Here is a 22,449-nt window from a genome sequence, read left to right as displayed (position 1 = left end):
CAGATTACTTTAAAACTTGGCATTTTGATTGTGTACCTGTGAAATGCTACCACTAAAGGAAAAAATAAGTAAAATGAAATACTATACTAAATATTTAAACTAGTGGGATGAAGCAAGTAAGTGTGTTAACATGGTAAGAAACCAGAAATTCTTAAGATATGATTTAGAGATATATAGTTTTAAAAGTTAAAAAATTCTGTAATTTCTTTTACTAAAAACCATAACTAGAGAAAATTTCAAATGTTAAAAATATGAAACCTTCTGTAAAAAATGTAACAAACTAGCTAATTTTCTTTTACCTGTAATCTTGTGATGAGGCCTACCTTCAGCCCCACTGCCATAGGTCTTGAGGGAGGGCCTAGTCACTGATCTAGCTAATTCTATTTTCCCTACTTGTTAACTCTCTTGAGGCATTCTTTCTTACTGTTACCTTGGATCCCAGGAATAACAGGTATGATTGATGAACATTTTAAAATTTAAGAATAGGGGTTTCTATAGTAGGAGTAGCTAGGCAACAGGGACTTTCTTGGTACCAAGAGTTTTGCATGGCTGACTTTGAGGGTCCAAGTAGTGATCAATCAGACTATACCAGATTGAGATGACTTGGACTGCTACTTGGCAGATTTTGAGATAAATCTCAGATGTCAGTAACATGCAATGCATAAATATTTCATTACTTATCTCCAGATAGAAAGGACTCTTTTTTTTTTGGTAAAATAATTACAATACCAAAATTACATATGAGAACTAATAACTTACTGTCTAATAAGAATCATTATATAATAACTATATTATCTAATGAATGAAAATCTTAATTGCTAATTTAATCTGGACATAATAGTGTAAACTCATGGTTTATTTTTATATGTTAGATTTTGATTAAAGACAACTTTTAAAAAAATTATGGTACTAAATGCTGTATACTCAGTATACTCAGGGCTGGGGATGCACAGAAATTAAGTCTTCCTTCAAGGAGCACCATGAAAGATCATTTTTATTTTATATTGCAAATGTAGAGAAATCATGCACACCTATCAGCAATGTCCCTCAGGATTAACACCTTAGGTTACAATTTCTTAGTTTTTTCTTGTTTTTAATGGCCTAGATAATTAAACACTGGTCAAGGATTTTATAACATTCCTCAACTGGGTATTGTCTAATCGTTTCCTCTTCCCTAGATCAGGATTTTCCTGAGGGGCAGAGAGAAGAGTAGCAGAGGTGAGATGCCTTTCTTATCATACATCAGAAGGTGCTCCAGGGAAGAGGAAGACTGTCTCCATGGAGTGCTCAACATTCCTGAGAGCTCCGCTTCTTCTTTGCCCTCTCTTGTCTACTTCTTTGTAAGCTCTATGTACTCACACATTCTGACACACTTTGTGTTATATACAATACTACTTTAGTTTGCTGCTCCAAATGCTCTAGGTTTGGCTACCTGGGACGATTTCAGGTTGGTTTCTGTGTCTCTTTGACATGCATGTATCTTTTGGAACACTTCAGTATCTTTGGCACTCTAAGATGCTTCAGGCTTAGCTTGCATTTTCTCTGTCTCAGCTCTAGAATTAATAAACATTTTTTTTTCAAGAAGCTCTGGCTCCTTCTATTACAGAAGCATAGTTAGAAATGAAAACTTGGGAGGATGTGTACATATAATCAGTGATTTGAAGTTGCCTTCAACCTCTAAACAGTAATATAGGGTCCACCCTGGCCCATCCTCTTGCTTATATGTAACTTCTTCCTTGACAGAATTTCAGCCTCCTGACATTTTTTAAATTAACAAGCAAAATAATCAAGCACTATAACAAAATTAAACAAGCATTTTTTTGAGAAACATTTGGAAACACATGAAAAAAAGCAAACATGCTTAGAAAATAAAAAATTCTTTAGGGTTGGAAAGATGGCTCAGTGGTTAAGAGCACCTGTTGCTCTTGCAGAGGACCTCGGTTCAATTCCCAGCACCGACATGTTGTCTCACTACCATCAGTAACTCCAGCTCTACGTACCACTTTCTGCTCTTCAAAGGCATCATGCACACACATACACACATAAAGGGAAAGCATTCACACATAAAATGAGTAAATCTCATAAAAAATTTAAAAACAACAAAAAAGTGAATGGAAGAGAAAGAAACTACTAAACATGCTTTAAAGCATTTTATAGCACTAATGACAAAATAAGTGCCATTTAACCCAAAACATCATTTTGACCTATCAAAATGTAAACGTGGGGGCCGAGATGGCTCTGTTCATAAAGTACTTGTTGCATAAGCATGAGGACTTGAGTTTGTGTTCCCAGCATCCACTTAAAACCCAGGCACAGTGCTGTGTGTGTGTCTGTAATCCTAGCACTAGCAGGACAGAGACAGGCAAATCCCTGGGGTTTATAAGCCAGCCAGTCTAGCCAATCAGCAAGATCCATGTACAGTGAAAGCCCTGTCTCAAAAAATAAGGTAGAGAAAAACTAAGGAAGACACTGGACATCGACCTCTGGCCTTCATACACCCTCACATATACTTGCACACACATACACAAAGTAAACATGGATCTTCTCATCTCCCATTGGTGTGAATACAAATGGAAAGATTTATGGAAAGTAATCTGAAACTACATAAAGATCTAGCTGTGTGTTGTAAGTAATTAGCCAATCCACAGATTTGAACCCTGACCTTATATCCAGGGATCCAACAAAATCTTAAATTTTAAAGACAGTTTCAAACTGCTAGAACCTGAAAGTATCTAGCAGAAGGGGAAAAAATTCTCTTTTGAGGAAGAAAAGCATCATTCTTAGGCTAATACGCTTCAACATAATTTCTAGCAAAAAGTCAAAATGGCATTTGACAAAGAGCCAGAAAAGAAAACAGACAAAAAATAAACCCACGTGGAGTCCTCCAGCACAAGATTATTAAGTAAGGAAGCTTACTATGTTTCCAGAATACAAAAATCCACCTTGAATTTTTACAAAAATGTAAAAATAATAAAAAGTAATACAGTAGATACTTAAAAAGAAATAGAAACTATAAAACTCAAAACTAAAAAGCGTAATTAAAAATCTAGAAGGCAGATTGACAGCAATTCAGTAGTGTTGAAACAGACCTGGAAGAGAGGTCAGAAGAATCAAGGGGTGGGGATGGAGGGGGAGAGTACTGAAAGAGACTACGGAAAGAGGGGGCAATTTCAGGATCAGGTAAAAACCTGGCCCAAGGGAATCTCCCAGGAATCTATAAAGATGACCCCAGCTTAACTCCTAGCAAAGTGGATAATAAGTAGCCTGAACTGGCCTCTCCTGTGACCAGATTGGTGCCTAGCCCAATTGTCATCAGAGAGGCATTGTCCAGCCACTGACAGAGGCAGATGCAGACCCAAAGCCAAACAGTAGGCAGAGTTCGGGATATCCTGAAGAAAATGGGGAGGAAGGAGTGTAGGAGCCAGAGGGGTCAAGGACACCACAAGAAAACTCACAGAATCAACTAACCTGGGCTCATAGCGGCTCACAGAAACTGAACTGACAACCAGGGAGCCTCCATGGGACTGACGTAGGCCCTCTGTATATATGTTACAGTTGTGTGGCTTGGTCCTCTTGTGGGACTCCTAATAGTGAAACAGGGGCCGTCTCTGACTCTTTTACTGGCTTTTGGAACCCTACTCCTCATACTGGGTCATCTTAACCAGCCTTAAAACATGGGGAGGTGCTTAGTCTTACTGCAACTTGATATGCCATGTTTTGTTCATACTCATGGGAGACCTGTCCTTTTTTAAACAGAAACACAGGAGTGGATTTGGGGTGGGTGGGAACAGAGTGGAGGTGGTGGGAGGGACTGGGAGGAGAAGAGGGAGGGGAAACTGCAGCAGGGATGTAAATAAATAAATTTATAAAAAAGAAATTGCAAAATATAAGAAAGAATGTAGGATACATACAGAATATCATAAGGTTTATCTCTAAGTATATTTAATTGTGTTGTAAAAATGATGAGTGAAAAGGAACAGACAGTATTGGAAGAGATAATCACAGAGAAGTTTTCATAACCATGAATAATATCAACACACTGATTTAAGACACTTACAGAACTCAAGGCAAGGTTAAAACACACAGACATAATTCTTAAGATATATTACAGAGAAAGCAAAGGATGAGGGAAACATTTAATAGCCTGAGAAACAACCACTACTACCTTTAGAGAAATGTCAGATTACTAGCTGAATTCTCAACATCAATGGAAGCTGAGAAAGAGTGAATGATGCCTAATAGACAGAAAATGCCAGTCTAGAATTCTCTATACAGCAAACAGCCCCAAGACTAAAGGGAATATAAGAAAATTCTGAAACTAATGAAAACACAAGTTTGTACTTAGGAGGCTGACACAAGGAAAACAAACCCAGATAAAACCATAGCTGTGCTCAAAGACTAAAAGAACAAAGATAGGTAAGTGTGGGGGTAAATCTAAATGACTAAAATAAAAGAAGCTAGGAATGATGGGAATACACATAACTCATAACTTATCTATGTAAATTGTTAAATGAAACATGGGATATGTCAAATGAGATAGTAAATGAAATTAATGGATTCTACAGAATTTGTACTTTTCAGGACTATAATTGCTTATAAATATTTGAATAAAATGGGTTAAGGAGTATATATTGTAATTTCTGGGTTACACAATAAAGTAACAGGAGAGTGTTTAAACTCCATAATTAATAGAAGGGAAACATAATGACAAAAGATATTAAATTGATTTAAATAAATAAAACAAAGGGAAAGAAACATGCCAACAAGTGCTACAAGTAGAGTAGAACATAATTACAACCTCAAAGAAAAAGATATAATAAAAGTAAATTTAATTAAAACAAAACAACAGCAACAAAAGAAAGCACACAAGAAGGCCACACATGTAAAACAAAAGGTATGAAATAGAGAGGCAAGATGTCTAAGGACTTGCCACCAACCCTGATGACCTGAGTTCAACCCCCCAGGAGCCATATGGTGAGAGAATCAACTCCTCCAAGTTGTCTTCTGACCTCTGCAAATGCATTTACACACACACACACACACACACACACACACACACACACACACAAATGAAAAAGATATGGCCACAGAACCCCCAAAAATACTCCAAACAGCTTTATACCAAAACTATTGAGGATCCATTGCTAAACATGTCATAATGTTGTCTAGAACTTCTGAATATTCTTGCAAATATTTAAAGAATTGAGTTAGAACTAGAAACTCTTCTCACAAGAAACTTGTTCATTTGAGTTTCATGAATCACATATATAGATGGAAAAGAAAAGTCAGATAAAGAGAGGAGCCTTTTTCAACTATTTTATAAAACTACTATAATATAGATATGAAAACCTGGTGTGGATAATACAAGACTATTATAACAAAATTGTCCCATAAGCATAAATGTAAAAATCTTAAACAAAATCCAGCAACATATAAAAAGTATGACAAAGACTACTTATACATCACAATCATGTTGCGTTAACCCAAGAATCAATGCAATTCAGTATATTAACAGACTAAATGCTGATAGTATCTGACTGTTTCAAAATACACAGAAAAAAAGCTGTGGTAGTTTGAATATAATTGGCCCCCATAATCTCATAGGAGTGGCATTATTAGGAGGTGTGGCTTTGTTGGAGTAGGTGTGGCCTTGTTGGAGGAAGTGTGTCACTGTGGGGGTGGACTTTGAGGTTTCCTATGCTCAGGATATGGTCCAGTCTTAGTGGACTTCCTGTTGCAAGATGTAGGACTCTCAGCAACTACTGCGGCACCATGTCTGCCTGAATTCCACCATACTCCCCGCCATGATGATAATGCACTGAACCTCTGAAACTGTAACTATATGTTTCCCTTATAAGAGTTGCTGTGGTCATGGTGTCTCTTCACAGCAATAAAAACCCTAAGTAAGACAGAAGCTGATGCCAGGGACTGGGGTATTGTTGTGATAGGATGGCCGTGTTTTTGTCTGGAGTAATATGGACTTTGGGAGTTTGGGTTAGCAAAGCAGTAGAATGCTTTAAGCGTTGCTTAATGGGCCACATTAGTAGGAATATGGAAGACAGTGGTCCTGAGTGTGATTCAATGAACTGTGGGAATCAAGGGAGTTCAGAGGAAAAGAATTTTAGTATGTTCCCTAGAGATAGTTCTTGTGATATTTTGGTGAATAAAGTAGCTGCCTCTTGCCCTTGTCCTAAGAGTCCCCCTGAGACTAAAGTGAAGAGTTTTGGATTAATTCCATTGACAGAGCAAATCTCAAAACAGCCTAGTATAGACTGTTATGTGGTTATTAGTGGTAGCTCTAATGAAGATTTATAATGAAAAGGAGCACGCTGAGCAGAGCAAATTACAAAATGTAAATTTTGAGGAGAAAAAGAGTGCCAGGAAGTGGAATGGAGATTAAGAAATGGAATATGGGGAGTGGTGACCTCAGGGCAAGATCCCACCCAGGTGTTTCCAACCTGTACAAAGGAACTAAAGAAAAGCTTAGAGCCAGGTGTGGTGGTGCACACCTTTAATCCCAGCACTGGGAAGACAGAGGCTGGTGAATCTCTGAGTTTGAGGCCAGCCTGGTCTAGAGATCCAGTTTCAGAACAGCCAAACTTACACAGTGAAGAACAGAAAGCTGGTGGAGATGTAATTGAACAAGGGGACCATGTTACAGCCCTAGTCAGCAGCAGAACTTGGCAGCTTCAGCCACGTGGTTCTGGCTTTAGAGTTAAGGACAGAAGAAAGGGGTTATAGAATTTGCCTCTGTGCCTAAAGAAAGTCATTAAGGCCAGGCATGTGTCAGGGATGTCCCTGAATGGAGGCCTAGTAGAGAGGCCATTGTGTGAAGCTGTGAAGTTGAAGCTTGGATTGTCTTGGAGATGCCAGAGTTATGGGATACCTGCCAAGAAGAGCTGCTAACAGGGAGTGGAACCAGCCCAAGAGAAGGAAGTGTGCTGAAGGGAGTTGGAGATCTGAAGAGCGTTTTAACATCAGACATGGAGATGCAGAGTTTGGAGTTTGCCCAGTTAGTTTTCAGTCTTGCTTTGGTTTAGTATTTCTTCACTATGCTCCCTTCCCTACGTTTTGGAATGGTAATGTATATCCCGTGCCATTATATGTTGGAAGTATGTAATCTGTTTTTTTATTTTTATTTTATAGGGGATTGCATGAATCTCAGGAGAGACTTTTAACTTTTAAACATTGCTAAGACTGTGACAGACTATGGGGACTTTTGGAGTTGGACTAAATGCATTTTGCATTATGATACTGTTATAAGCTTATGGGGCCAGGGAGTGGAATGTGGTAGTTTGAATGTAATTGGCCCCCACAATATCATAAGGAGTGGCACTATTAGGAGTTATGGCTTTGTTGAAGTAGGTGTGGCCTGGTTGGAGGAAATGTGTCACTGTGGGGCAGGCTTTGAGGTTTCCTATGCTCAGGATACCACCACCCAGTCTCAGCTGGCTTCCTGTTGCTGCAAGATGTAGGGCTCACAGATATTATTACTCCAGCACCATATCTGCCTGCATGCCACCATGCTCCTCACCATGATGATAATGGACTGAACCTCTGAAACTGTAAATGAGCCATCCCAATTAAATGTTTTATTGGTAAGGGTTGCCGTGGTGATAGTGTCTCTTTACAGCAATAAAAACCTAACTATGACAAAATCATTTGATGGAATTCATTTTCCATTCACACTTATTATAGCCAATGTTTTTCTGGATGCTTTACCTATCACAATAAAAGCAAAAAAAATATAATAAATGCAAAAGAATTATTGGCTGGCAAGATGGCTCAGTGAGTAAAGGCATTTGCCAAGAGGCCTGAAAACCTGAATTCAATCCCTGAAACCCAGACAGCGAAGAGAACCAACTGCCAAAAGTTGTCCACTGACCTCCATATGTGTGTCCTCAATAAAGAAACAAATAAATAAATGTAATTTTAAAAACAGAAATGGGATGGAATAAAACAAATCATCATATGCAAATAATGTGATCATGACTCAGAAAAACCAAATGATTTTACTAATTAATGACTGGAATGAAAGCCCACTGAATGGAAATGGATATGTTAGTGCAAGGAAGAAGGAAGAGAGGATAATGAGAAAGGCTCACGCACCCTTAAAAGCAAACACATATGAAGAAATCTAACAAAATTTAAAGTAGATGTTGCCATTATTTAACATGTATTATTTTAAAAAAGACATCTAATATAGATGCATAAGTCTCCATAGAAAAAGCATCAAAGTTCACTGAAAGAAGGCAAAGAGCTAAATGAGAAGCTACATATGACATTAATGAATTGGAAGATTCAATATTAATATTGTAAGCAGGTCAAGTCTCAAATTGTTATAAAGACTGAATATAAACATTAATGTCAAACTCCCTCTAGGTTTTTACTAGTGCAAACTGACAGCCACATTCTAAAACGCTTTTGGAGAATGCAGAGACAATTATGTCCTCCAACACACCTGAAGAGGAACACAGGTAGAAGAAGGACCTGCTCTACCAGTTTCCAGAACTCATAAAACAACAGACTCCTGGTACAATGCCAGGCCGGCATGGAAACAATCACTCATATATGGATGCTTGATTTCTGGTAAAGGCTATACTGCATAGCAGGCTCTTTAATAACTGTGCTGGGACAATTGAATCTCCATATGGAAAGGCATGAAATTGGACTGCTATTCACAGTATATCTCAAACCAATTCCAGATGGATGATAAAATATAGGAGAAAATCTTTATTTTCTCAGGGTTGGTAAACGGTTCATAAACTTAAGACACAAAAACACTAACAAAGCAAAACAATTGATACATTACAATAGATTAAAACTACCAACTTATTTTTTCATTAAAAAAACTACATTAAAAGAATGGAGAGAACACCAAGTGGCAATTAGGAAGAACAGTGAGGAAAAACTACTATGAAATCCTAATGCATACCAATTGGCAAAATAAAAAAATAAAAAAATATTCTGGCAACACTAAGTATCAGGAGGGATATGCAGTGCAGGAATAGATAATTCTGAATATAAAGAGGGAGTGCTGTTAGTAAGGACCAAAACCAGGCTGAAATGAAGGCAGTTCCAGGAAAATACGGCTGAGATCACCCTAGAGAGCCAGAATCCATTGATGGAGGATGAGGTTATACATATACTTTAGAAAATGGCTCGCTATTTTCTAGAAAAACTGAAGTTGAACATATTTAAAAGCCCACCATTCCTACTCTAAAAATGTATGAATGTGTACTTAAGTGCACCATAGTGCATGTACAAGACTGTTTAGAAAGCACTGGTCAAAATAGCCAAATCTAGAAAGCATCCGAATAGTCATTAACTTTAAAATGAATAAACTTTAAAGTGAAAGTTTGTTCATTGCAATACTGTATAGTGGTAAAAAGGAACAGATGTACAAAGCAATTTGGATGGGTCTTATAGATCTAAAATATATACTATAGGACTTCATATAAAAACAATTGAAACTACATTATATTACTTAAGGATGATTATTCGGATGATATAGCTATAGAAGCACAAAATGACATATAGATTAAAGTTATTTCTTACAGAGAAAGGGGTTATGATCACAAAAGGTTAGAATTAAGACTAAGTGTTGGTAATTATTTTTATTTCTTGACTTGGGTTGTATATATGTATACTTCTAGCTGAGGAACAGTTACTGACATCGGAAGGCTGCTGGGAGAGGGACAGTCAATTTTGTTTACGGGTGTGGCCCCTGGGAGGTTGGGCGGCCTTACATTCATGAGTACATGGGCAGCACAACTAGACTCAGTGGGTTACCTAAGTTCTCAAGGATTTAATAAAAATATTTATTAGAAGCTGGAGAGCTGGCTTAGCAGTTAAGAGCAATGGTGCTCTTCTAGAGACTGGGGTCTGAGTCTCAGCACTGGCAGGGCAGCTCACAACAATCTGTAACTCCAGTTCCAGGGGATCTGATGGCCTCCACAGGCACCAGACATGCACATGGTGGAGAGACAAGCACTCAGGCTAAATATATACAACAATAAAATAATAAAATAATACAGCATGATTTCTAATAGGAAAATTACCTAATTAAACATGCACACACACACACACACACACACACACACACACACACACATCTAGGTACCTTACTGCAGTCATAAAACACTATTTTCAAAAAATCCAATGTCACAAAAAATGCTTAAGACCATTAAGTAGGAAAAAAATCGGGAAACACAATTAGGAAATAAAAGGAAATGTTCTCAATTTCTGCTGATTAAGTTTTGTGAGTGGCATTATTTGTGTCACTATAATTTTCAATCATTTCTCAATTGGTACAAAGTAGGTATATTATAAAGATTTTATATACTATATTATTTCTATTTTTTATTTTAAAATTAATTGTACTTTTAAATACCAGAAAAATCAACTGAATTTATCCTATTGTATAGGCACATAAATGATTAAATTATTTTATTGGACTGAAGATAAGATTTAATATGCTACACAAAAATTACTGAGTGACAACTTCAAATACATTCCTCTAATAAAGTATCAGAGTAGAATTTACTTTCAAATGCAATTTCAAAGCTTAAAATCTATGTTACACTATAAAACCTCAATCAATAATTTGCTTCAGAGATCCGGCCACCTAAAATTTTTTTCTACTACATATTAAAATGATACCATAATTATACTTAAAAGTTAAAAACAACCCCAAACCTAAAGCTTATAATTATCTTCATAAGCAATTACTGTGGTTTGTGGAGCGAGTTAATCAACTCAAAAATCTACCTTCTAGTTGTCTCTGTTTTAGTTTACATAGGATTAGCATAGCAGATCCTGTGAAAGGAGGTCTGACAGGCCTGCTTCCAATGTTGGCCCTGATGGGCAGGCGTCTGATGACCTGAACCCCAGAAAGTTCCTATCTCACTAACTGAAAAGAGTGGCTCCCTGCACCTAAACTGTGCAAGCAACAGTTTATGCTGAAAATCTACTTGGGTTCTGCGAGTCTGGAAGCTGGCAGTGCTGAGCATAGGATACCTATGCAGCCAGCCCTCAATAAAAACTCTGGGCACTAAGTCTCTAATGAGATTCTCTGGTTAGCAGCATTTCACAATCGATTGCTGGAAAGGCCGGCCTACTGGAAGCTTGTCCCTAGGACCCTATGCACCATTTCTTTTTGCTGCAATAAATCATAGCTGTGGATGCCATCACACACTGCATCCTTTGAGTCTCTAAAGTAAACCATCAACCTTAGAGTAGTCTTGGGGACCATGAGATGATAGTATTTAGAACTAAAATCAACTGACCATTTTGATAGAGTGAGTCTGAAAAATGTTAGTGAGCTGCATGAATAGTAATTTGTATCCTCATACATAAGAAAAAAGTCAAGACTAGAGAAGGCTATTTAACATACGTATAGATCTTCAAATAAATTAAGACACTACAGGCCAGATTATTGATGTGTGATAAGAAACAAAGACATTTTTTGCTTAAAATGTCTGTCACAACTTTGCTGGCAAGCAATAATTAGTTCCACTTAGTTTAATGAATTTCACAAATACTCTCTTCCCCATGCATGCTTATCAGACAAAAGTTAAAGTAAAAAAAAAAAAAGCAGTTCCAGCCTATTATCTCCTTTGTAAGCTTCAAAAATACAAACTGAGAATGTTATTTTAAAAGATAAAAAACTATTGTTTTCATGTCAGATGTGTTTTAAATCCATATTTAATTACTGTAAAATTCTCCCTGTGGTATATGTAATCATACTATAATAAGGTAATTAAAATTCCTTAGCCAGCCAATTTAGGATTTACAGCTTAACTCAAGCACCAGACACTACTAAAAACAAGCCCGAATGTGCTACTGAGAAACAAATATTTAAATTTTTTTGGAGGGGAAACACAACTCAGCCTTATCTTCAAAACTAAATCTGTACTTAAAACAGGTTTGGCAAATCACTGCAGACAGGTTCAAAGTGAAGACTAGTCCCAAAGCAATGGCACTATCCACTTGTCTAACAGTCTGACTGCGGGCGGTGGCAAGATGACAATACAATCGTTAAGCATTAGCCCTGCTTTAAAGGTCACCTGGTCCCATGAAGACCTGCATCTGTTCAAACTGAACCCAAGGATAGACCTGGGTATGTGCTTCACTAAGATACTCTACATAGGATTGATTCTCTCTCTCTCTCTCTCTCTCTCTCTCTCTCTCTCTCTCTCTCTCTCTCTCTCTCTCTCCTTCTATCCCTCCCTCCCTCCCTCCCTTCCCCTCTCCCTCTCCTCCTTCTTTCCTTTGTTTCTCTGTGTATCCCTGGCTGTCCTGGAACTCACTCTGTAGACCGAACTCTGGATCTGCCTGCCTCTGCCTCTTGAGCGCTGGGATTAAAGGTGGGTGCCACCACAACTGGCTTGGAAAGGATTTTCCAAGCATTGAAATCTATTGCTTCAGATCTTTTCCAGTTCAACTCTGGTTCTGTGAATCTGTATTTAAGTATGCTTTACATTTACAAACTATTTGTAATTATGTAGATACCTACTATTTCCTAGGATTTTCTAATACTCAAGCAACATAATTATGCCATATAATTTCATGAGCGTAATTTAGAAAAAGAGTATTGGTTACACACAGACTGCAGCAAAGACAGCTATGGATACCAAATTTAAAAACGTGCTGGTAATCCAAATATGCTGTTCAGTCTAGCCTTTCCTCTCATAAGAGCTTCCAAGAAGCCATGAAACAACAAAATCAATTGGCCCAATTTCATTTGTTTCCCCTTTCCCTGTCTACTCTGTATTGATGTAACATTATAAAACTGTGAAAAGGATCCAGATCCCCACAACTTGAGCAACAAGCCCTTGAATACCAGGGGAAATTACATTTATGGCCAGGAATATGGACGGAATTCTGGAGTAGCTTAATCCACACTGCAGCTGTAGATGCATTCCCTCTCTGTGCCAGTAGGTGGAGGCACACACAAAGGTACTAGCATTGCTCTTTTGAGTACAATTCTTATAGAATTGTTTCCGGTTTTTTGGTTTGAGGTAGAAAAAGTGGGCAAAGATCGCTGTGAAGGCTCATTTATAAAATAATGGTAGAAAAGGAGAGTTTTATATTTCTATTTTGGTTCTGGCCTTTTAAAGAAATCACTGTTATTTTAGCTGTGAATTTATAATCTACTTTCAGGTCCCTAGAGCTCATAAAAAAGTTCTAAATTTAGATAGCTGTCATTTAAGATTCATGTTCAATTAGGAAAAGCTGAAAGTCAAGTGAATATGATATGATATTAAGTACTTATTGGTGATTTTGTTAGGCATGCTAATGGTATTATCATTTAAAACAGGAGTGTTTCTAGGTGAAATGACACTGTTTTTGAAATCTCAGGGGCAAATGCTCATAGGAAGGGATAGCTTGAACAGGGACTAGCAAATGTTCTGATAACTGTTGAAGCTCAGTGCTGGCTTTCATCATATTAGGCTCCCTTTTTTTCTGGAATTTTCTAAAATTATAGGTGAAAAAAGAAAACAACCGTGTTCTATTATTTTAGGCTAACAGTAGGATCAGGCCACTGGTAAATGTTTATCTTTAATAAGATGTCATCTTTAGTTACAGCCACTGGATTATTTTAATCAGAATGGTATCATACAAAATCAGTCACAAAAATCTCCTAAGGACCACCTCACCACTAGAAGCCCAAATCCAGATTTCATGACAACAAAGAGCATCATCTCTCTACTACACTGTTCTTTTAGGAGCCCCTGACGCAAGCAGCGTGACTATCCAAATTTAGATCAATGTAAACATTTTGTTTTCTGTGCTTGTTACTTTATAGTACACGATTCAAACTGCTTTTAGTTCTCTCAGAATAAAATATGGGCAGAGACAGAGTTCTCGAGTGAAGAATCAAATTAAACCAGAAAAGTGATTAAAAAAGAATTATAATCTTAAAATTGTGTGGGATGTCAGAGACCTTCTCTAGTCTCAAAGTAAAACCCCACCTGCAGCCCTCTTGGATGGATACAGCTCCTCGGGTGTGTCCTGTAAGACAGCAGCTTCATTCCTGGACTAAATCTTGTCATTCGAGACCCTTCCTTACTTAAAGGTGAAATTTGTCACTTGTTGATTCTAGTGGTGGCCTGTAATGCCACAGAAGAAGCACAAACTCTTACAGATAACAGTCTTTCAAATGACTGAAGACACTGATCGTGTTCTCCCTATGGTGGACTGTTAGAAGAAGAAGATCAATACATTCCTGGATAGCTATGACTCCAATGTCTTCAAGAGCTCTTCCATCCCAGGGCACTTCATTTGGGATTCAAGTATGTCTAGAAATGCTCAAAATCTTTCCAAGGAACATGTGAACTAGATTAAAAAAAAACTTATCTATAATATCTTTTGTGAGCACCGCAGTGTGCATGTGGAAGTCATAGGACAACTTTCAAGAGTTGTTTCTCACCTTCCACTGTGTGAAGGCAGGCTTTCCCTTGTTTCTGCTGCACTTTGTACTCCAGGCTAGCTTGCCTGAGAGCTTCCAGGCTATTCTGTTTTGGGAATTTAACTCAGGTGATCAGGTCCACCTAACATAGCCAGAGCTTTTATCTGTTGAAGCCATATTGCTGGGCTCCAGACGTAGGATGTTTTAAAGCAATCTGTTTCCATCTCCTCATTTACCATAACCTGGTCTGCCTGAAAACAAATGCTGTGGTCTGTTAGGCTCCCTTTCATATCTCTGCATTTACAATCAGCCGTCTGAAAAGACCAACTGCTCCCCTATCCCCAAAAGCCCATCTACCTTCAAAGGCAGTCGGGGAATGCAAAGCTCCTGAAGAGGAATGTACCCTAGAAGCAAAGCCAAGGCCTCGAGGAAAGAAAGGAGGGCACCACCTTATAGCTAGAGAATGTGTTTATGGGAGAGCTTCATCTATTTTAGAACTTGAAATCAATAGTCATATGACTGTCGTTGTCAGGATGCCTATTAACATTTTAATTTTATAAAAAAGAAAAGAAGTCAGATTCTTTTCTTTGACAGAAAGCAAGTCTGATTGGGCTCTGTGATTTGACAAAGAGGATCTATTTTGCCATAGAGGTCACACAGTGGACATTTCCTAAAATGTAGCTATACTGTTGTAAAGGAAATATATTTAAAAGAACATTCAAGGTGCCGAAAGTAACATTCTTACAATAAAATATTTTAAAATTTAAAATTTTATTTTATGTGTATGGGTGTTTTGCTTGTATGTCATATATGTTTGGTGCCTCCAGAGACCAGAAGAGGACAACAGATCTTCTGCAGCTGGAGTTGTGGATGGCTGTGAGCTGCCATGTGTGTTCTTGGTCTCTAACCCAGGTCTTCTCCAAGAGCAGCCAATGCTCTTAATCTCTAAGCCACCTCACTAGCTCCACAATAAAAGTTTTTATATATCAACTTATAGCAGGCCCAGCTCATGATTCTAGCACATCTGTTATCCAGTGTTTTGAAGGCTGCGACTCTATGATGGAATTTGCAGGCTTTTCTGTTCTGGTTGTCCTCTTCTACAAACACTGTGGTGTCCTGCTTACTATGAACACTCCAGGGAGAAAGAGCAGTGTGTAAGGGTGGGAGTATGGCTTTGTTTTGAATTCTATATGCTTTCTAATCAATGTAGCCTAAGATTCCATTCAGAATTTCTAAGCTGTTGCAAACAACTAATCAAAACATTTATATCTCTTCCAAGTAACTAGTCATAATTAAATTCACACTAATCTTGTGCTTACGTAGCTAAATTTGTCCTCAATTTTACTTTCTTTGTTTTAGTTCTTTGGACACAAATTTCTATACAGATAGGCAATGTATTAGTAGGGGGCAACTTGTGAAATGTCTCCCAGAGACTCCTGCTTCTTGCTATGTAGGTCCTGGTATGTGAGCTGGATCTAATGAATCATTTCTAGCTAATAAAATATGGCAGAAGAGATGATGTGCAACTTTCAGAATTAAGTTGTGAGACTGATCTCTACACTTGCTGCTTGTTCTATCAAAGCTAGTAGCCATGCTAGTATGAAGCCCACGTGACACGGGACTAAGGAATGCCTCAGGCCAATAGCTCTTAGGAAATGAATCCCTCAGTGCATGATTGCTAACAGCCAGGGGAATGGCAAAGTCCAGAGCCATCTTGTGAGAGATCTAGAGCCAGAGGATTTGGCTAAGTTGGGCCTTATTCCTGATGCACAGAAAGTGAGGTAGTACATGGGTGTTGCTTAAAAACCACTAAAATTTGGAGCAATGTGTTATGAAGCAATGCGTAATCTGGTTTGGTGGATCTTGAATATTAAAGCTAGTATAGCCTCCTTTTCCTGCTTTCCTAATCAAAGTCATGGGTTAATTTTGAATATAGTAAGATTAAAGATTAAGTAAGTATAATGTCATTCCATAAAGCTTTATATAAACTCTTTGGACATCTATCCAGGCTCACAACAAAATTATGTGAGAAGCAAGTGAAGTAGTTAGTATATTAAAATTCAGATACTGTTAGCTGTGAAGTTTCCTTTTATATGGCAATATGGTTACATCAAAAGAGAAACTTAAGTATGTTATTACACATTTTGAGTTGCCAGAGAGACTTCCTACATGGAATCCTTCACTCTCATCTCCCTCTTCTTCACTAAGATGCAAACTGAATATTTTGGGGTGTCTTTACCCTTTAAACTCTAGCTCATTTTGGAGCCTTTTCTCTTAAATGTGCTGAAAATATGAGAGTACCTGATATGCCCAGCTTCTGTTTCCTTTACCACTTGTAACCTTACATGAGAAAATCCTTTTTTACCTGTGACTTCAGGTCTCTTGAAACACATGAGTCCATGGCTATTGCTAAACTCGAAGAGAAAGTTATTAAAAATTACTACAACCAGCATCACTTAAAACTTTACTGAAAAAATAAAATGCACACTCACAATTCAAAAACCATGTAAAGCATTCCATCTGAACTATATGTCTCCAATAACTCTACAATGTGTGGATGTTTCAGCATATGACAGATACTGGCTTCCCGCTTTAGATCTGCAAAATAAACATACAACATACTTCATTAGGTAGGAACAAAAGACAATTAGAGTGAAGGATGAATGAATGAATGGATGTGATCTATGGTAACATGAAGACTTCTCTGACTAAAGAGATGAAATCCCCCATTTTAAACTAAACTTATCTTCTTACCCTTTCAAGACTGTGACAATACAACTTTTTATACTGTTTGTCAGCTTCCATCTATATATGGGAGGAAGCTCTTACTAACAAATGTCTTCATTTCTTAGTGCAAAGAAATACCCTGTCCCAGAGTAAAATAAAAATAAGTACACGTATATATTTCCCACAAACTCTTTCTGCCTCCAAATTTATAGCTTTTCCTTGATCTGCCGATAAGTAACTCAATTTGCTGTTTTGAATTTTACCTCTGTCTTAGTTTTCCTGAAGTCAAACAAGAATAAAATGTAGCATTTATAGACATATCATAGAAGTTATGTGAAATACGAAAAGAAATAGTATGGTTTACGCAGAAAAGGCAATATTCCCAGAGCCAAAGTTAGAATTAATTAATTAGTTTTTGCAATGATGGGAATGGAATTCAGAGCCTTGTATATTATAAGCAGGTACTCTGCTGCTGAATTATACCCTTAGCCTGAGAAAAAAAATTTAATATCATCTATAAAATATGTTGAATAACTCAGGGTCTTTTAAGTACTTTGCAATGTTGTTCTGAAGAACAAACAGATAATGCAGGTAGTAACTGCTGGGCATCGTGGCACATGCCTATAATTCTAGCACTTAGGAGGTAGAGGTAGCAGGATCAAGAGTTCAAGGATATCCACTGTTAGGTAGTGAGTTTAAGGCCAATCTGGGCTACATGAGACAGTATCTCACAGCAACAAAAATTAACAGACCATATTTGGAAAACAAAATTACTATCAACATCCTCACACTGAGTGTGGGCAGGGGCATTCCACTACTAATAGTGTTATACCTGTTCGCTGATGTATAAAATACAATGTGGTGTTTTTATATTTGAACGTAAAAGGGAGACAAGAAAGTAAGAACCACGGACAGACCGCACAATGCAATAGATAACATGATCTCTTTTCTGGTTTATTAATTCAACTTAGTCCTGTCAACAAGAGCAATGGCTGCAGGTAGAATCTTACAAAACCTACTCACGTACAGGCAAAAAAAAATAATAATAAAATAAAATAAAAGAAGGCAGTACAGAAGAGACACCGTCAGAAAAGGAGGGATCAATAATACAATATTAAGAAAGTCAGTGGTATAGAGGAAATAAAGGTAGATACAGGTGGAGAAAGTTGGAATCTGAGAAAAGGCCATGAACATTCTGAGCTGGTAAAATTCCAAAGGTCAGTTAGTATATGGAACTACTGAAACCTTGAGTGAATGTGTGCTATTGACACGGGCACAGCCATGTTCCCAATGTCTTAGACCCACGGGAAATGGCAATGCTTGCCCTAGCTTAGGCATAGGGAAATGACAAAGCTTTCCCTCCTGGTCCAAGTGTGAATGTGACAGTGTATGCAGAAAATGTAGCTTTCTTTCCCTTCCCCCCATGTTTACAGCTGGATGACTGTTCCCCTACAGAAATGAATGGCTCCTGCTATGATTTGCTAAATGTACCTCCTTGATTCGTCTGTATACCATAAACCTTGCCTCTTTGATTTAGCTACATATGATAAGCATGGTGAGCTCGGGGCTGGGGGAGTACTGTGGCTTCTCCATCCAAGAGCACAGGCCACCTGGTCCCATCTTTTCTTGTGTCTACCATTTCTTCATTCCCTCATTGTCCCTAGGCAGGGCCTTGGAACCCAAGCTATGGAAGGATGTGGCAGGTCAGGGCTGAACTTAGTATACAGGAGACGATTATTTAATGTTAGATTAAAATTTATCACTTCTCGCCAGGCGGTGGTGGCGCATGCCTTTAATCCCAGCACTCGGGAGGCAGAGGCAGGCAGATCTCTGTGAGTTCGAGGCCAGCCTGGTCTACAGAGCAAGATCCAGGAAAGGTGCAAAGCTATACAGAGAAACCCCGTCTCGAAAAACCAAAAAAAAAAAAAAAAATTATCACTTCTCTCACTGAACTGAGCACTCCAACCATTCTGTGAGGTAGGTACATTACTGATGAGTAAACTCACTCAGGCTTGGAAACATGTTCATTATTACATGGCTATACAGCTATCACAGGAGTGAGCTTTGAACCCTGACTCCAAAGTCAGCAGCCTTTCCACTAAGCCGTGTTATGGGTGTGAGTGTGGTCACAGCTGAAGAATCTGGCAAAAAAAAGAGTGGAAGGAATGGTTGGGCCAGAGCAGGTTTTGTTTGCTCGCTGTGGTTGTGAAGGAAACACTGTGTGTGGCTGTGAGCCGTACTGCCCTGACAGAGTCCACAGCATCTGAAGTCAGAAACTGGGTGTGATCCCACCTTTGTCCCTGCCACCTGCATACCAAGTACCAACTTCTATAAAGGGCTTCCTTTCAGCGACCAAAATGGGAATAGTAATATGTGATGCAGTACCTTCAGGGACTACTAACTGACTTCTGAGGGCTAAGACTGCATCAAGAAGCCACATAGGAAAGGATGATGTAGAGCACAGCATGTGGGGGAAGGGAATAAAGGGGGCAAGTGTGTGTGTGTGTGTGTGTGTGTGTGTGTGTGTGTGTGTGTGTGTGTTCAGTGTTCACCTCAAAAGAAAAACTGCCTCTCTGCTCAAAAGCAGTTGGGCAGGCCCCGTAGGAGGAGCTGCAGGGCTTGTGCAGCTGCAGGGCTTGTGCAGGGAGATGCTATCCATGAGGAAGGTTCTTAACAAGTGTGTTGGAGGGCCAAACTGAGCCACACAACACCAATCTGATGCTTGCATGGCTCTCTCCTCTCAAGAATGTTCTGCTTCCCAACTCCAGGGAAAGCGCGAGAGTTTTATTACTTCTTTTTATGTTTTCCCTAGCTTCTCAATTTATCAGAAGTCACCCTTTCATACCTCTGTTTTCCCCATTAGTGACTCCTTCCCATCAGTTTCTGTTCTGATGAAAGGCAATTGTAACTCGGTGCTCTGATACTGCAGTCATAAAGCAAACACATTCAGTGTTTGCCACAATAAAGACTGGTCTCTTTTGCGCTCCTCAGTTTATTTTCCATTTTGCTCCTTTCATGTAACTATGGTATGCTTCAATTCCCACTCACCTTTTGCTACATGACACCTTTGTTACACTGAGAGCTTTTAGTAGAAACAGATCTGCCAATGACCCCCTGTGCTTGGCATGGTGAACGGCTGAACAAGCTCTTGGTCTAGTCTTAATTGCCATCACTCCAAACAAAGACAGAATTTCTGGGGCCCCTGCTTTCCAATAACAAAGTGGCATAAATGTCACTGGATCTGACATTTTAGAGACTAAAACCAGAATGCTGACAGGATAGCACAAGACTGTCAACATAAAAATAAATTTGAAATGATAGGGACAGCAATGTAAAAGACGCACAATTATTTTCCATAATTCAAGTATCAAGTAAATAGTGCAAATAGAAAAGCATACTTTAAAAAACAAATACCAAAATGAAAATTTAAATTAAGTAACTCACAATGCACAATGACATTCTATGTGCATTTTAACTGTAGACTCCAAAAATAGGAAACTCAAAATGGTTATTTTAAAATGTGAATATGACCTAAGGAAATAGGTACCTGTTGAATGCTGTTAAGTCTATGATGACATAGTGGTTAAAACTATCGTTTACCTATATATTGACTCATGAGGCAGAGGAAGGAAGAATTGGAAAGAAGATGGTAGTACTTTGATGTACAACTGTCTGACTGCTCACAGATACTAGCATGAAACATACCTGTGAGGAACACGGCTGAGTGGTGCCATCTCTGCCTGGAGTGACTGCCTTGTTTACTGACTAGTAACAGTCAACCTCTCTTTCCTCTTTCTCTCTTCCCATCATAATTGATTTTATAATTTCTTAGGAAAAATTTGAAAGATACTTTCAATCCTCTATTTCTATATTTAATGCTCTTACATTTAACTATGTAACTATATTTAATCGACTCATTTCTTTTTTCCTTCTTTTCATTTGTTCTTTGTGTCTTTCACACCATGCATCTCCATCCCATTTAACTCGTTTCCTTTTAAAAGAGGCACTAATGCTTTTTAATTTTATAGCTCAAATCAGTAACATATTTAAATTAAATCAACATGCTATACAATCTTAAAACTACTATTACTTTCGTAAGAAGTTTGGTTTGTCAAACAGCAATAAAGTGAGTATGGCTTATCAATCTCGTAAATAAGGGATAGCTAGGGAAGTTGTTTCAGTAATAAGTTTAAAAACATTTTTTTTTCTGAAAAGTATCCTTATTATTCATTTTACTTCCACTTAGTAGAGTTCTTTCATAAAAATTGGGCACCACTTAGTGCCTCAATTCTGCAGCAAGCTTATTCGACAATGGGTAAAAACTAGGTTTGGGGTTGGGGATTTAGCTCAGTGGTAGAGCGCTTGCCTAGCAAGCGCAGGGCCCTGGGTTTGATCCTCAGCTCAAAAAAAAAAAAAAATTGGTTTGGTATTTATAAATATGATTGAAAAAAGAGCAATTTCAAAAATGTTTAGCTTTGAAGTAGCAATCTGAATCTCAGTATCTGAACTTTAAAAGCCTACATTTAAGAGTTAGTTTGCCTAGGAACATTCAATGAAGATTAGATCAGCTATTTTAATAATATCATATTCAATCCAATATATGAAAAATATTATTTCAACATATACTTAAATTAATAAAATAGGCTGGGCAGTGGTGGTGCATGCCTTTAATCCGAGCACGTGGGAGGCAGAAGCAGGTGGGTATCTGTGAGTTCAAGGCCAGCCTGGTCTACAGAGTGAGTTCCAGGACAGGCTCCAAAGCTACAGAGAAACCCTGTCTTGAACCCCCCCCCCCAGAAAAATTAATAAAATATTAGTTTTGTGCTCTTTAAGATCCAGTATGTGTCCTACACTTACAGTCTATATAAAATTAGTCTAGTCACAATTTAAGTGTTTAACAGCAACATGTGAGTAGTGGCTACAAATTAGAATGGTAAAGCTCTAGATAAACTCATTTGCTTTCTTCTTGATTACATTTATTTATTTATCTGTGTATTCATGTGCACATGTGTGACAAAGTCACATGTGGAGGTCAGAGGACAATGTGTGGAAGTCAGTTCTCTTCCTCTACTATGTGTTCCAAGAATGTTCACATGTCACCAGGCTTGATGGCAAGTGACTTGACTTCTGAGCCATCTCACCAGTCTGCTTCACTTTAATTCTTATCCTTTTCTGTGATCCCTCCTGAATCAGATTCATACCTGTGTGCTGCCAGGTGAGCGTTCTACCCATTAGCTACATGCCCCAAGCTTTCTTTTGAAATTCTTAGGCATACATTTGCAGTCAGTCATTAAAAAAGAATCTAAATT

General features: G+C 38.1%; 1 protein-coding gene across 3 annotated transcripts in view; it reads right to left on the bottom strand.

Moving 5' to 3' along the window:
• Cask (calcium/calmodulin dependent serine protein kinase) overlaps positions 1 to 22,449 on the bottom strand; it is a 338,698-nt gene that overhangs the window by 185,785 nt on the left and 130,464 nt on the right. For all 3 annotated transcript variants that reach the window (XM_059249986.1, XM_059249987.1, XM_059249988.1), the window contains exon 3: positions 16,906 to 17,011. In XM_059249986.1, coding sequence (XP_059105969.1) covers positions 16,906 to 17,011 — 106 coding nt within the window. The remainder of the gene's footprint in view (positions 1 to 16,905; positions 17,012 to 22,449) is intronic.

Source organism: Peromyscus eremicus, chromosome X (assembly GCF_949786415.1).
Source record: "Peromyscus eremicus chromosome X, PerEre_H2_v1, whole genome shotgun sequence".
In the NCBI taxonomy this organism is placed as follows: Eukaryota; Metazoa; Chordata; class Mammalia; order Rodentia; family Cricetidae; genus Peromyscus; species Peromyscus eremicus.
This window is presented reverse-complemented; position numbering and strand designations above follow the sequence as displayed.